The sequence below is a fragment of the Myxocyprinus asiaticus genome, chromosome 17, assembly GCF_019703515.2.
Source record: "Myxocyprinus asiaticus isolate MX2 ecotype Aquarium Trade chromosome 17, UBuf_Myxa_2, whole genome shotgun sequence".
Lineage (NCBI taxonomy): Eukaryota > Metazoa > Chordata > Actinopteri > Cypriniformes > Catostomidae > Myxocyprinus > Myxocyprinus asiaticus.
The window spans coordinates 36175648-36189897 of record NC_059360.1 but is presented as its reverse complement, the minus strand read 5'-3'; the positions used below and the strand labels follow the sequence as shown (position 1 = coordinate 36189897).

The window sequence follows — 14250 nt, the reverse complement described above, 5'->3', positions numbered from 1 at the left end:
TGCAGTTCTTGCCCATATTTAGCCAGAGCTGGTTTGAGATGCGATTTATTACAGAACTGTACACGTCTTGAGGCTGTTTGATCTCTGAAGTGTACATTATTAGGCTCATACCTAAAGTTCACTATATACAGGAATGTGGAAACATTGGGTCCTATGTGAGATGGAAGGGAGTTCAACCAGCGGGAAACAGTTTGATTGACAGCTCCATGCCTTTTAAAAAATACCATCCCCCTTTCCTACAAATTATAGCAGTCAGGTGCAATGTGTTAGGTGGTAACTATAAACTATTCATCTAGAAAACTGACTATTATATTGACAATCTATGTGTTTTTCAGCCAGGGTGTGTGAACACAACAGAAGTGGACATAAAAAAATCATCCAGAATGAAGAACCCTCACAAAACAAGAAAGGTGCTTCACTTCACCTGACACAGCAAAACCTCTGCAGGAAGTTCAGCATTTAATTAAATAACTCCAGCTTCTAATTTCCTAAAGCATGCATCTAATCACTAAAGCAATCATTCTATCAATGAACCATTCAGCATGCTGATTCAGTCAAAACTCGAATCACTCCACCAGTCAGGGAGCCTCACAAAATCCAATCAAGAACAAGTTCCCTTACCAATCACCTCGCTGTCCCTGTGAATTTACAAATCACGGATGCAATCACAAAGAAATGTCTTCTCTAATAACTAAACCAGTCTTGTAAATAAGGCTGTAAATTATTCTGATGATTTTTGCAGTCTGTATATGGCCTTCAGAATGACATTCGCAGCCATAGCCCCACCCACACGCCAGCCCCTGAGGCCAAGCAACCAACCGAGGAAGAGCTTCAAGAACAGGTGATTTTAGATCTGAATCTGTCATGCATGTATATAGACATATTTAATATTCAAATTAAATTATATTTAGAATTTGAATCTAATCTGAATTTGATCTTGCTTTTTAATCTGAATCTGAATTAGAATTTTTTATTTGAATTTGAAGTGACTGTTTCAAAATTTTATGGGAGAGGGGAAGATTGGGAAAGTTTAGTTTATCAATGACTGTCACTTGCAGCTTGTTCTCTCTCTCTCTCTCTCTCTCTCTCTCTCTCTCTCTCTCTCTCTCTCTCTCTCTCTCTCACACACACACACACACACACACACACACAAATGAGGATACTTTTGTTTTTAAAGGGCTGGTTTTGATTTTAACCCATGTCTCTACCCCCCCGCTTTATGACTGTTATCATTATTGTCTTTCCAGATCAAGTTTGGTCAACTACAGTTAGACAGACATCGATTGAAAATGTCCAAAGTTGCAGAGAGGTAAGTCAGAGAGAGAGAGAGAGAGAGAGAGAGAGAGAGAGAGAGAGAGAGAGAGAGAGAGAGAAAGATGATAGACCCACACGTATTCATTATTCTTCAGTGCTTAAACATTTCCTATTGATCTCTTTAATGGTCTGTGTAGATATTACTTATGCTGACAAACAAGCTTCTGTTTCTTGTCCTCAAATTTAATCCCTCTGTTAGATCAATGACTCTTATTAGGATATCACAATATTTTTGTGCTATGTGAAATGAAACACATTTGCAACATAGTTCAAAATCTAAATCATATACGTACAGTACATATATATATATATATATATATATATATATATATATATATATATATATATATATATATATATATATCAGAACCAAGATTAGATTACATTGGACATGAAGTAGCGACCCAACAAAATACCATATTTTGGTTTCAAATAAACGTGTGCCAAAATAATGTAGCGTTTGATTGGATGCATGGCTTTTTATGTCAGCAACAAAATATATGTTATCTCCCTTCTAAAAGAAGATAAGTGTATTTACCACACCTGATTATATGGGTAGTTTGGTTGCATTGCAAATTTGCATTTAGCATTGTTCTATGCTTTCCGTGACTCTATCAGAACAGACCTGTCACCCGTTTTTGGGTTGCGACCCACCAGTTGAGAACCACTGCATTGTATGTTACAGTGGTTTGCTTGCATTTTTTTTGGTATTGTATTTTACTAAAAGTTATTGCTATTGAGTGACCTCTGTCTTCCTCTCTTTTCTCCTCTCTTTTCTCCATAACTTTGATTCTGTAATGGTTCTTATAGTTTGCTGAGTTATACTGAACAATATTCAGACTACGACCCCTTCCTGTCCACTCCTGACCCATCTAACCCTTGGATATCAGATGACACAACGTTCTGGGAGCTGGAGGCCAGGTCTGTTTAAAATGAATATACATAAACACCCATCCACTAGATAATGCTATAGTAGAATTGTCCAAATAAAGGAGATTATATTTAAAGGTGCTGTAAGCTATCTTAATTTTTTGGGAATATCACACATAAAATTTCCCCACTACATAAAATGACCTCCTTAGGGTTTGAATCTGTGTTAGTATGTGTATGGTTGCTTGTGTAAATGCTTATGATAAGTGCGTATGATAAGGAATATGAGCAATGTGTGTTTTTATGTTTGTTTTTTAATTGTATGTGTATGATAAAAACATATCTATGTGTGTGTTTAACAGTAAGGAACCCGGTCAAACTAGAGTTAGACGCTGGGGTTTTGGAATCAATGAGGTCTTGAAAGATCCTGTTGGGAGGGAGCAGTTCCTCAAGTTCCTGGAGTCTGAATTCAGTTCTGAAAACCTCAGGTACACTTAAAGTCCACCTTCACGCCCCCTGCTGGTGGTGAGAAGCACTGCAACACGGCCAGATTTTTCACCGGACAAAGCAAAAGTGGTGGAGCTAGGGGCTGGCCAGGGGTGGCCGTGGCCACTATGGACCGAAGCCTGGCCAACCCACTCCCAATTACCGTTTTGGTCATTTTTTGTCTTGGGCACAATTTAGTTTTTTAGAGGTGGAACCGTCTCTGTACAGATGCAACATACAGGAGACTTAACATGTGCACACACCAAGGTCGCCGCACCTCTCTGTGCCAGGTGTCACTGTATCCACTCCCCTCCTTTCTACACCAACAATCCCCCGCCCCCCACCCCTGTCAGACGATACGAAAATGCTGCCCAAAAATGTCTGTGCCACCACAGACTGATCACTGACTCCTGCCAAGCCACCCCTGTGAAAAACTCCTGCAAAGCAATAGAACTATTGGATGTTTCATGTGTTGATTTCATACCATGCAAATTGTTAAAACTCACTCTGTCTTAGGTTCTGGTTGGCAGTGCAGGAGTTAAAAAGGAGGCCGATAAGAGAGGTGCCAACACGGGTGCAGGAGATCTGGGAGGAGTTTTTGGCTCCTGGAGCCCCCAGTGCCATCAACGTGGACTCAAAGAGCTATGGCAAAACCACACAGAACATCAAAGACCCAGGACGATACGCTTTTGAGGATGCCCAGGTAAAGAGCGTCTGTGCTTGTTTAGTTGCTGTTACAATAATAAACAAAAACAAGCCATTTAATTAATGTTTTAACAGTTCTAATTATTTAAATGTAATTGTACTGTATGTCACCCAGGAGCACATCTACAAGCTAATGAAGAGCGACTCTTACAGTCGTTTCATTAGATCCAGTGCCTACCAGGAGCTTCTGCAGGCAAAAAAAAAGGTAAAACTTTTTATTTGAAAACTTTTAAAAACATTTTAACCCAGCCTGGTCTCATGAAAATTACGTGATGTGCCCTATAATACATTTGGCTGCAGTTTCCCAGTAAAATGTCCAGCAGGGGGCGCCTAAAGCGAGTGAAATGGTGTCATAATCAGACAAGGTTTTTAAGGTGGATATTAGATGGGTGTTTTAATTAATTAAATGTACCTTCCTTTCTTAAAACATTAACCGATTGTGTCCAAAAATGAAGAAAATTAAAAGCTAATTTTCTGAAGCTACCACGTCATCTCATGTCGCTTCTATGACACTTTCTTCTCACATGTCAGCTTGCATCAACTCTATCAGTTGTGGCACCAACAATCATCCATGTGATTATCTATTCAGCCAATCGATTGGCAGCAGTGCAGTGCATAAAAACATGCAGATACGGGTCAGGAGCTTCAGTTAATGTTCACATCAACCATCAGAATGGGGAAAAAGTTTGATCTCAGTGATTTGGAGCGTGGCATGATTGTTGATGACAGATGAGCTGGTTTGAGTATTTCTGTAACTGCTGATCTCATGGGATTTTCACGCACAACAATCTCTAGAATTTTCTCAGAATGGTGCCAAAAACAAAAAAACATCCAGTGAACAGCAGTTCTGTGGATGGAAATGCCTTGTTGATGAGAGAGGTCAACAGAGAATGGCCAGAATGCTTCGAACTGACAAAGTCTACAGTAACTCGGATAACCGTTCTGTTCAATTGTGGTGAGAAGTATGTAATCTCAGAATGCTATTATGAGATGCGGGTTGGTGCTTTTTTGGCGGCATGAGGGAGACCTACACAATATTAGGCAGGTGGTTTTAATGTTGTGGCTGATTGATGTATATCTTACATTATTTCACATCTTAAGGGGTTATTCAAACATTTTTGAAGATTTGCAATGACAAAGTGACCAAAAAACAATCATTGTCAATGAGAATTGCAGATTTCTCAGACTTCTGTTGCCCCATTTTTTTTATCTTTATCTGATGGTTCGTTGACCAAGTTGGGAGGCATACAGGATCGCAGAACCTCATTTGAAAAGTTCACTCGTAATGTGGTAAGTGGGAGAGGCCTTGCCCCATCCATGATAGCTTACCTGACCAATCAGACACCAGCTCTGGTCAGATGAAGCTTGTCTGGTGCTTTATCCCGCCCCCAAACCTTGTGATGTCACGTTTAAATCGTTTTCCACAGGGTTAAGCAAGCTCTTCTCGTTATTTGTGTCATTTTCAAACAAAATGTTTACCTGTGGTTTGTCTCTCTTTCTGCATGACTCTGCATTTTGGTCTCCTGTTGAAACACAGTTGCCAAAATGTGTACCTGTTCACTTTTCTCTATCTTGTCCACAGAAAAGTAAGAACTTGTTTTGAAAGAAGGCAATACTTCCAGGTAACCCTGTTTCTCCTGTATGTTGCTCCTGTTCATACTTGTTTAAGTAGTCTGGAATATATAATTTTATACATTTACTCACCATTGTGTCGTTCAAAGCCTGTATGATTTTTTTCCTTCTGTGGAACACAAATGGAGATGTTAAGCAGAATGTTCAAGCTCCTCCTTTACTGTACAATGAAGGTAAATGGAGACAGATGCTGTTGAGCTCCAAAAATTACAAAAAAGCACAATGAGTAGGGTTGGGAACTGAGAACCTGTTCTTGTTCAGAACCGGTTCCATTCTTTAAAATATACCGGAATGTATGATCTTCGTGACTTTCGGTTCCGTTAACGGTTCTCCAGCATGCAATTTTCCACCGATGTGGCTGGAACACCGTCTTCAAATACTCTGCAGTGTTTCCAGCATTGCATCTCTGCAGCAGCGTTGCCCTCTACTGCGTTTACAGCGTAAAAACACACAGTTCTACCAGTGTATTTACTGTAATTCCCAATCGAATGAGTCTCGAACCGGCCCTTTTTTCAGCGCGAAACATATTGAGATATGTCAAACTCAACCTTTATTTATATAGCACATTTAAAAACAACAGAAGTTGACCCAAAGTGCTTTACAGATCAAACAAATAAATAAATAATGACACAGTGATATAAAAACAGATTGATATAAAGTTAAAAATAAAACATAATAAAATAAATAAAAACCTTTAAAAAAGAATCATGTATTTGTCCATTTCAAACTATTCAAGGATCTATTCAAAAGCTATCTTCAAAAGAAGATTTAAAAATGGCTAATGATGAAGCTGACCTCACATTGGAAAGGGAGACTATTACATAGATTAGGACCTATCACAGAAAAGGCACAGTCACCCTTAGATCTATAGCGGCAACGAGGAACCCTCAGTAGAAGTTGATCAGAAGACCTGAGCGCTCTGGTGGGGGAGTAAGGGAGGAGGTCACTGATATATTGGGGCGCGAGACCAGATAGTACCTTGTAGACATAAATCAGAATTTTCAAATCGACCCTGAATTTCACAAGAAGCCAGTGCTGATGCTAAAACAGGGGAAATGTAATCCCTCTTTCTTGACACTGTTAAAAGCCTAGATGCCGCTTTTGAACCAGCTGTAGGCGGGATAACACAGTTTAGGGGGGAAACCAATGTACAGTGGGTTACAATAGACTAACCTTGATGTAATAAGTGAGTGGATCACAATTTCCAAGTCTTTATGTGAAAGAAAATGTTTTATTTTAGCGATAGATCTCAGGTGGAAAAACCTACCCTTGACAATAGCACTGATCTGCTTATTGAAAGTAATGAGGAGTCTAAAATCACTCCAAGACTCCTTACATGATCTTGTACATTCGACGACAGAGGACTTAACTAGGCACCCAAGCCATTTAAGGAGGACATGGATGAACCTAAAATCAGAACTTCGGTTTTGCTTTCATTTAATTGTAAAAAATTTTTGCCAGCCAATGTTTAATATCTTTGAAGCAATTTTGGGCATTCTCAAATTAACAGTTCTTGTCTACACTCACTGGGAAATGCAATTGTGAATCATTAGCATAACAGTGATAAGATATGCTGTACTTCTGAAAAACAGAGCTCAGAGGAAGCATATAAAGGGAAAATAACTAGGGTCCTAAAATCGACCCTTGAGGGACAACACACTGTAATTGAGCCGACATAGAAGAAAAATTACCTACATTTACAGAGAACGTCCTTTCTTTTAGATAGAAAAACCACTGGAGGGCCATACCCTGGATGCCAAACATACACTCAAGATGATTGAGAAGAATATTATGGTCGATAGTGTCGAACGCGGCACTGAGATCTAATAAAGCAGGTGAACCTGAATCCATGGAGAGAAAAATATCAGTGACCTTCAATAATGTAGATTCAGTGCTGTGCAAGGGTCTGAAACCAGACTGAAATGTATCTAAAATGTTAAATGTATTTAGATAGGAGTAGAGCTGCGAATAAACAACTCTCTCCAAAATCTTGGAAATCAAAGGCAGTTTGGAGATTGGTCTGTAATTGTTGTGTATTGCTGGATCCAAAAAAAAAATTTTTTTATAACAATTGATGTAGAATTGCATGTTTAAAACTACTTAAAACAACTCCACTTGCTAAGGAGCTGTTAATTATAGCTGTTACACAGGAACTGGTAGTTTTGAAAACTTCTTTAAGAAGGCGTGGCAAAAGAATATCCAGCTTGTAACTGGAACACTTCATCTTGGAGACTACATCTCCTAACTGTGTTGAATGTGAGTCAGGGAGCTGGACAGGGAAAGGTATTATTGGTTGATCAAATTTTGAAGGTCCAACAGCACCTTTAATCTGCTCAATTTTGTGAATAAATAATTTAAAAATGTTTCACAGGTCTCTTGGGTGGCATCCAGAAAAGCATTTCTAGTTGAGTTTAAAACAGAATCAATTGTTTTGAACAGTACTTTTGGTCGATTTGCATTATCAGAGATTAATTTAGAGAAAAACGTAGCTTTCACTTTCATTACAGCTCTCTGATAGTTAGTTAAACACACCTTTAAAATGTCATAAGAGACCTGAAGCTTGTCTCGTTTCCACTTGCTCTCAGCTTTTCTGCACTCTTGTTTGAGAGCGCGGGTGACATCATTTAGCCAAGGCTGTGAAACACGCTTAACTCTCTTTGGCTTAAGCGGAGCGACATTATCAAGTGTAAAAGTACAAGATTTATTAAAAGCCACAACCAATGATTCAGTGTCAAGTCCAGCTAAGACATCATCATTAGATAAAATTCTGAAAAAATATTGGCAGTAGACCAGTGAATGGACCAGGATTGACATAAGGGCTGAGAAAAAGTTGGGAGAGGACAAATAGAGACAGACTCAAACATTATTGAATAATGGTCAGAAATGCCAATATCTAAGACCTGTAATTTGGATACAGAAAGACCATAAGATAATACAAGATCTAATGGACGACCCATATTGTGAGAAGGACCAGTGATATGTTGTACAAAATTTAAAGACTCAGTGAGGGAGAGAAATCCATTTACCAGAGGTTTTGATGGACAGCATACGTGAATATTAAAATCCCCAAGAATCAGGAGTCTATCACCACGAGACACCAGTCCAGAGAGAAAGTCTGAAAGTTGTTGGATGAAGTCCCTATTAAATCTGGGAGATCTGTACACAAGTGCACAGAAAGCAGGACCCAAAATGTCAATCTTTAATAATTGGACCACAAAACTGGAATACATGTCCATAGGCAGCATTCTGCATATAAATGTGTTTCTAAAAACGGTGGCAATGCCACCTCCTTGCCCTGAAATCCGTGGGGAATTTAAAAAGTCACAGCCTGGCAGTGTTAGATCCCCCAGGGCCATTTGTTCGCCAGGATTCAGCCAGGTCTCAGTGATGAATAAAAAGTCCAGAGAGCAAGATATAAAAAAGTAATTCAGTATAAAAGACTTGTTCAATATTGCCTGTGCATTAATGTGAGCCATCTTAATAGTGGCGACATCCGTTTTGCTGTGAAATAAAAGATATGCATTTCAGCAAGCTGTGATTATCAAAATTGACACCCCGCTTCACATCACTTTCACCAGTCGGAGGGCGACGGCGTGAAGACCAGATGGCCGATATGTGGTGGTTGTCAGAGGAATAAGTCGGTAATCTGCAGGGATGTTGGCGTGACCCTCGATGGACATACTGGGGACGACTGGCAATTCCAAGAGCAGCGCTATAGTTGTAAAATCCATCTGACAGGCGGGTCAAGGAATTCAAACGGCATAAATCCAGAGATGAGGAGAATTAATCCATGTCGGAAGAAAGATGATTGCATGAACCTGCAAACAAGCAGGGAGCTCTCCGCTGAAACTGGGCAACAGAAGGCAGAACATCCTCAATGAATCCACCAACACAATATGAATTCAAAGTCCACACGCTCCAGCCCCACTGGACATGGACAATTGACAGGGAATCAAGCAGCCTATTTAATACTGCACGTAGCAGTCCCGGCGAAGACCATCATTGAGTACAGCGGTGTTTATTTAGTTTGAGGTAATCCAGTCAAACGAGAGGTGTAGTGTAGATTTCAGACAAACTAAAAAGTCAAAAGTCCATAAGATTGTCCATAAAAGAGAAGCATAAAACGCGATTTCCTGAGGTCGCTCCTACAAAAGACCACAAAACAAAAGCATCTAAAAACACTGAAAAGAAGCTGGAGAGCAGCAGCAGACAAACACATCAGCGTTCACTCTACCAGAAGCAAGCACGCAACGGAATTAATTTGAAATAATTATTCAAAGGAGCCGGTTCTTTTGAATCAATAGCACAAAACATATGGTGCTTCCGGTATACTCCAATCCCAAAAGAACCATTCTAATGAGCCGGTTCTTTTGAATCTACAGTGCGAAACATACAGCGCTTCCAGTATACAAGTCATTTTATACTGATGTGCAAGTTATGAATGTCCAACTCGAAATTAAATAAGAACTGTTGATGTCTCACAAGCCTGAAGTACAACTTTAGGCTACAAATCACAGTCTAAACAGTCTCTGGAACTGTTTCTGTTTATTTAATGATGTCCTGTGTCTCTATTAAATCAAGCAGTGCCGTTACTGACTGGTTGGTCATATGGCAATGTATAATTAAAGATACACAAGTTTTGTTGTAGTAATTTTATAAAATAATAAATGAATTAATAATGAAATATGCCATCACATTTTGTGTTATTTTGATTTCTTTATTTAAAATGGACTAAGGATCTATTATTGGATTGTATTTATGTCTCTAAAAAGTCTGCAAACACACCTTTTACAAGAATTGTATTACATTTATTTCTGATTTGTTATATCTGCTCTGTACAAATCTGAAATGATCTCATTATTTGGTAACAGACAGCAGAGGGTAGTAAATGCAATAAGAATTCAATTTCTCATTTCCAAATAATTCTTTTAAAAACAAGTACTATAAAAGAACTACTGGAATCATTACTGGAACCTTTAGGAACCGGAATCGTTAAGAGAAATCTGAATCGGAACCGGAAACGTAATATTCCTTGCGATTCCCAACCCTAACAATGAATGTTTCAAAGTATTCCATATAACTTGTGTTCTTATATAACTTCTGAAGCCATTTGATGGCTTTGTGTGAGGAACAGACTGAAATTGAAATTATTCACTGAAAATCTTCCCCTCAGAATCGAGTCAGAACAGACGTCAAACTGGGCACATTGCATCTTGCTGCTCCATATTTGGATGTGCACAATTAGAAATTCGATTTAAGAGCTGTGGGGAAGACAAGATTTTTTAGTGACTATCAATTTACATTTCAGTACACCGTAAAGTCATACGGGTTTGGAACAAAATGAGGGTGAGGTAATGATGACAATTTTTGGAGGGGGCAAACTATTCTCTTAAAGGTGCAATATGTAAGATTCAGAAACCCTTGTTATTAATGACACCTGTGGCCATTAAGTGAACTGCAGCCAGCTACCTGTTGCTTGTGCTGGCGCTCGTGCACACACTCCATAGGGACGCGAGCGAGCGAGCATTGACCAAAACAATGACGTAACGTACAAAGAGACAACGTGATTCACCGGCATCATGCTGAAAGATGAGGTAGTTAAATTACATTTAAAATTACACAGTTATGATTGTTTTACTACAAACTTTGAGACTGCATATTATATTTTACTCTCCAGTGCTGGAACAGGGCAAAGTGTGGATATAGGTCTGACTATGCGAGACAGTAGTTTGAAGTAATCACTTTTCTTTGCATGATACATTGACTGCATTTAGCCTATGTTGGCGTTAGCTAGCTAGCCAGCTTCATCAATAGCTGTTAGCTAAATTTGGCGGATAATGACAGTAACTGTTTATAAAATAGACTGTACATTATAAATATGTTGACACAATTCAGTATTGATGTGTGATTCCATCACAACTGTCATTTTGATATATTGATGAGCTATTGTTTTATAATAATAGAATGTATATATTTTCTGTATAACCAAGTCACGTTACACTAATGAATGGGTATTTTTGCATTATCTTGAACATTGTCTAGCATTCATTTCATGTATCATTGTAGTTAGCTAAAATTACACAGATCAATCCTTATGGCACTATATTTCACATGCTATGCAGTTATGTAAGCTTACCTGTCCAATAAGAAGAATGCCAATTCAGGGTTGATTTTGATCCCCAAAACCGAACGGAGGTCCCTCCAGGAATCAAATGCCCTGCCGATGTTCACTCTAGTTTTCGCTCGACCACAATCACGTTCCCGCTTATCCAGACAGGATTCAGTAGATAAATGTTGTTTTTTTTTTCTTTTTTTTTTTTTTGGCTTACTCTGAGTTTGTGTAGGAGTCGGTGTTGTGCTGGGAGCCAGTCATTTGCTGGATTCCATCTCTAAGATAACGTTACCTAGTGTTGCAGTTTGTTGTCGCTGTTGAATAGCGGAAGAGAAGCTATTACTGTCTGAGGCTCTCGGGAGCACGCATAAAGGTCACATCCTTTGGATTTTCCTGGTAAAAGCAACCCACTCCCTTCGCATGAAAATCAGTCTACAGGCTTTAATAGGCAACCTAAGAAGTCCGGGAAGGGCTCATTTTTTAAGTTGCATTACAAGCCGTTCACACATTGCCAAAAAACTGTGAATATTACATGAAAATTTTTACATATTGCACCTTTAACGTAACCCCTCTGGATTTCAAGTGTTTTGCTTAGCGTTCATTGTCATGAGGTTTCAGTGTTGGAAACCTCCTTTAGGGTTACATTTTTTTTAAATAACCCATTGAAATGTAATTTCCTTTATAGCATGCTTAAAGATTTTTGTTTTTAAATGTCACTGCTCAATAACTGTAATTTTTTTCTCTCTGTTCTTTTGCTCTATTTGTTTCTCAGGGTAAATCTCTGATATCTAAGAGGCTGTCTGCTGTCGTCCAATCTTGCTGAGCCTCAAAACAATCCACTGAGGATGAGGATGCTGTCATTTTCATCTCTGTCTTTTGATTCGTCCAGACCCCAGATACCCTGGAAAACGGACCGAATCCCATGCATGTCCAAGAGACTGAATTTTTACGTCAGTTTCTACTTGCTACCTGCTAGTTTCAGTCTGTCAGACAGTTAGACATTATGGACTTCTAATATTTGAGAAACGCAGCAATGTCTTTCAAAAGAGGAAAATGATGTTCAAGTCTTATTTCCTCTTCTGTCTGTCAGGACTCTGTTTCCAGTTGTAGACTGATCTAAATGATGTCAAAAATCTTATATCACAAATATAACAGCATAGGCACATTGTGTAAAATGAGGAATCTTTAGACATAGAGATGATCTCTTCCTACTCACCTTTCATCTCTTTTGCATTGATTTTATTGCACTATAAAGGGTTTAGCACACACATGCTTTAATCGCACCTGTAAAGTCGCATGGGATATATCTGAAAGCGACTGGCCGTGTCTCGTCAGTTCTTGTTTTTTGTTTCCCTCTCTGTTTATTTTTTTTTATACCATCTGTAAACACACTTTTACTTGAAGATGTATTAAAGACAGTCCTTTATCTGAAAGTCATACAAAGGTTTCTCATTCACCATGCCAAATGTTAATCTGTAAAAGGCTTCATCCGGTCTGAGCTGTGACGCAGCAGTTGCGCACTTGTTTTTGACACGTTAAAAGCTGTAGTGCTCCCGCAGGAAACACGTTTAAATCTGGAATGTGTCATGTCCTGATCCAATCCCCATTTTCTTTCCTCTATAATTTCCTGTCATTATTTCCTGTCCAAAAATGTTACTCTGATATTTTGCTGCCGAGAAATCATATAGCTTTGTATGAATTTGTTACATGTTTTGTGTGCTTTTATATACTTTAATAGCTTGTAATTGTAATGTACATATGTATGTGTGTATTTATATTTCATCTCAATATCAATCTTAACTACCAACCAACCAGCTTGAACAAATAGGAAGTTGACATGACATTTCAAACAGTGACAGCAGTGTCCTGCCATGTGACATGGCATTCTTCATCTAAAACTATTTCAAACCTTTTATTCTAATTCTCATATAATTTTTATACTTGCAGTTTTTATGATTTTGTATTAATTGTGAGACTATGTGACCATTTAAAAAGACAAAGCGGCAAATGAAATTATTGAAATGGTGACCAGTTACAGTGCCTAAAATATGAATTTTCTGTTATTTATTCATCTGAATTTGAATCTAAAATATTCATACTGACAAAAAAGTTAATCATCTACCCAAGATTTCACAAGTGTGTTGCTGTTGCATTTTTAACCACTAGAGAGCAATGACTCCATCCACCAGGTTCCTCTGAGAGTTACTGTACCATCATGGCTTTGAGTGTGCAGTATAAGCACAAATCTTTAGATCCAAACCATCCAACATTAATAATAAGCTCTGGATAGAACAATTTCCAGCTATCAAGTATATGACAAATTTCACATGACATTTAACTACTTTAGCTTCTTTGGAACCTCATTAGAAGCACCAGGACCACCACAATATATGTATGGTCAGTGAAATATCTTATTGGGTGTGTACAAATATGTTGTTTACATTTGTTATTCAGAACATTCTATGTGTGTGTATGTGTGTTTGACAGAGAAAAGGAACAAGAGAGGGATGTTATTCTTATTGCGGTCAAATGGAGACGAGTTTATAACCCCACAAACAACAGAATAGGAGGACAAATGACAGAATAAGAAAAGAAAACATAAAATGAACTGCCAGTTCTGTGTAACAACATAAACCAAATAAAGATTTATGTGCATAGTGAAAGATGAATTATTTTGACAAAGCCTTTGTCTTTTTAGGCCACATTACACAGTTGCTTTGTCTTGCCTTGATGTGCTGTCAAAACTTGTTTATAAACCATTTGGCATTTAGAAAAGACACTTACGAAAAACCTTTAGGCGGCACCTCGATAAAGCCACAGCGAAAATCTCAAAATGTTCCAGAAACCAAGCCCGCAATTGTTTTGATCAAGCCAATATACATTTATACTGTATATAAAATAATATGGATAAAAAAAAATTTAAATCTTTTTTTTTTAAATCCTAATTAGTATTTTGTCTTGTTTTCCAGAAAATTATAATAAACATCAAAACAAATTTACATAAGCAAAATGTACTTATTTTGCAATGATTTAGTGTTGTTTTTTTGTTTTTTGTTTAGGCATAAAAATCACATTATATTTATTCTTAAAACAATCAAAAAAAAATGTTTGCCAATGGAATAAGAAAAATA

General features: G+C 38.1%; 1 protein-coding gene across 2 annotated transcripts in view; it reads left to right on the top strand.

Annotated features, from left to right (window-relative positions):
* The window catches only part of LOC127455452 (regulator of G-protein signaling 7-like), an 86811-nt gene extending 72634 nt beyond the window's left edge, over nucleotides 1–14177 (top strand). The window contains exons 10-18 of one of the 2 annotated variants that reach the window (XM_051723368.1): nucleotides 336–410; nucleotides 743–841; nucleotides 1248–1309; nucleotides 2125–2235; nucleotides 2547–2672; nucleotides 3187–3373; nucleotides 3491–3580; nucleotides 4958–4997; nucleotides 11892–14177. In XM_051723368.1, coding sequence (XP_051579328.1) covers nucleotides 336–410; nucleotides 743–841; nucleotides 1248–1309; nucleotides 2125–2235; nucleotides 2547–2672; nucleotides 3187–3373; nucleotides 3491–3580; nucleotides 4958–4978 — 771 coding nt within the window. In that variant the 3' untranslated portion in view covers nucleotides 4979–4997; nucleotides 11892–14177. The remainder of the gene's footprint in view (nucleotides 1–335; nucleotides 411–742; nucleotides 842–1247; nucleotides 1310–2124; nucleotides 2236–2546; nucleotides 2673–3186; nucleotides 3374–3490; nucleotides 3581–4957; nucleotides 4998–11891) is intronic. The other variant, XM_051723367.1, reaches the window with a different exon arrangement.
* Nucleotides 14178–14250: the final 73 nt, after the last annotated feature.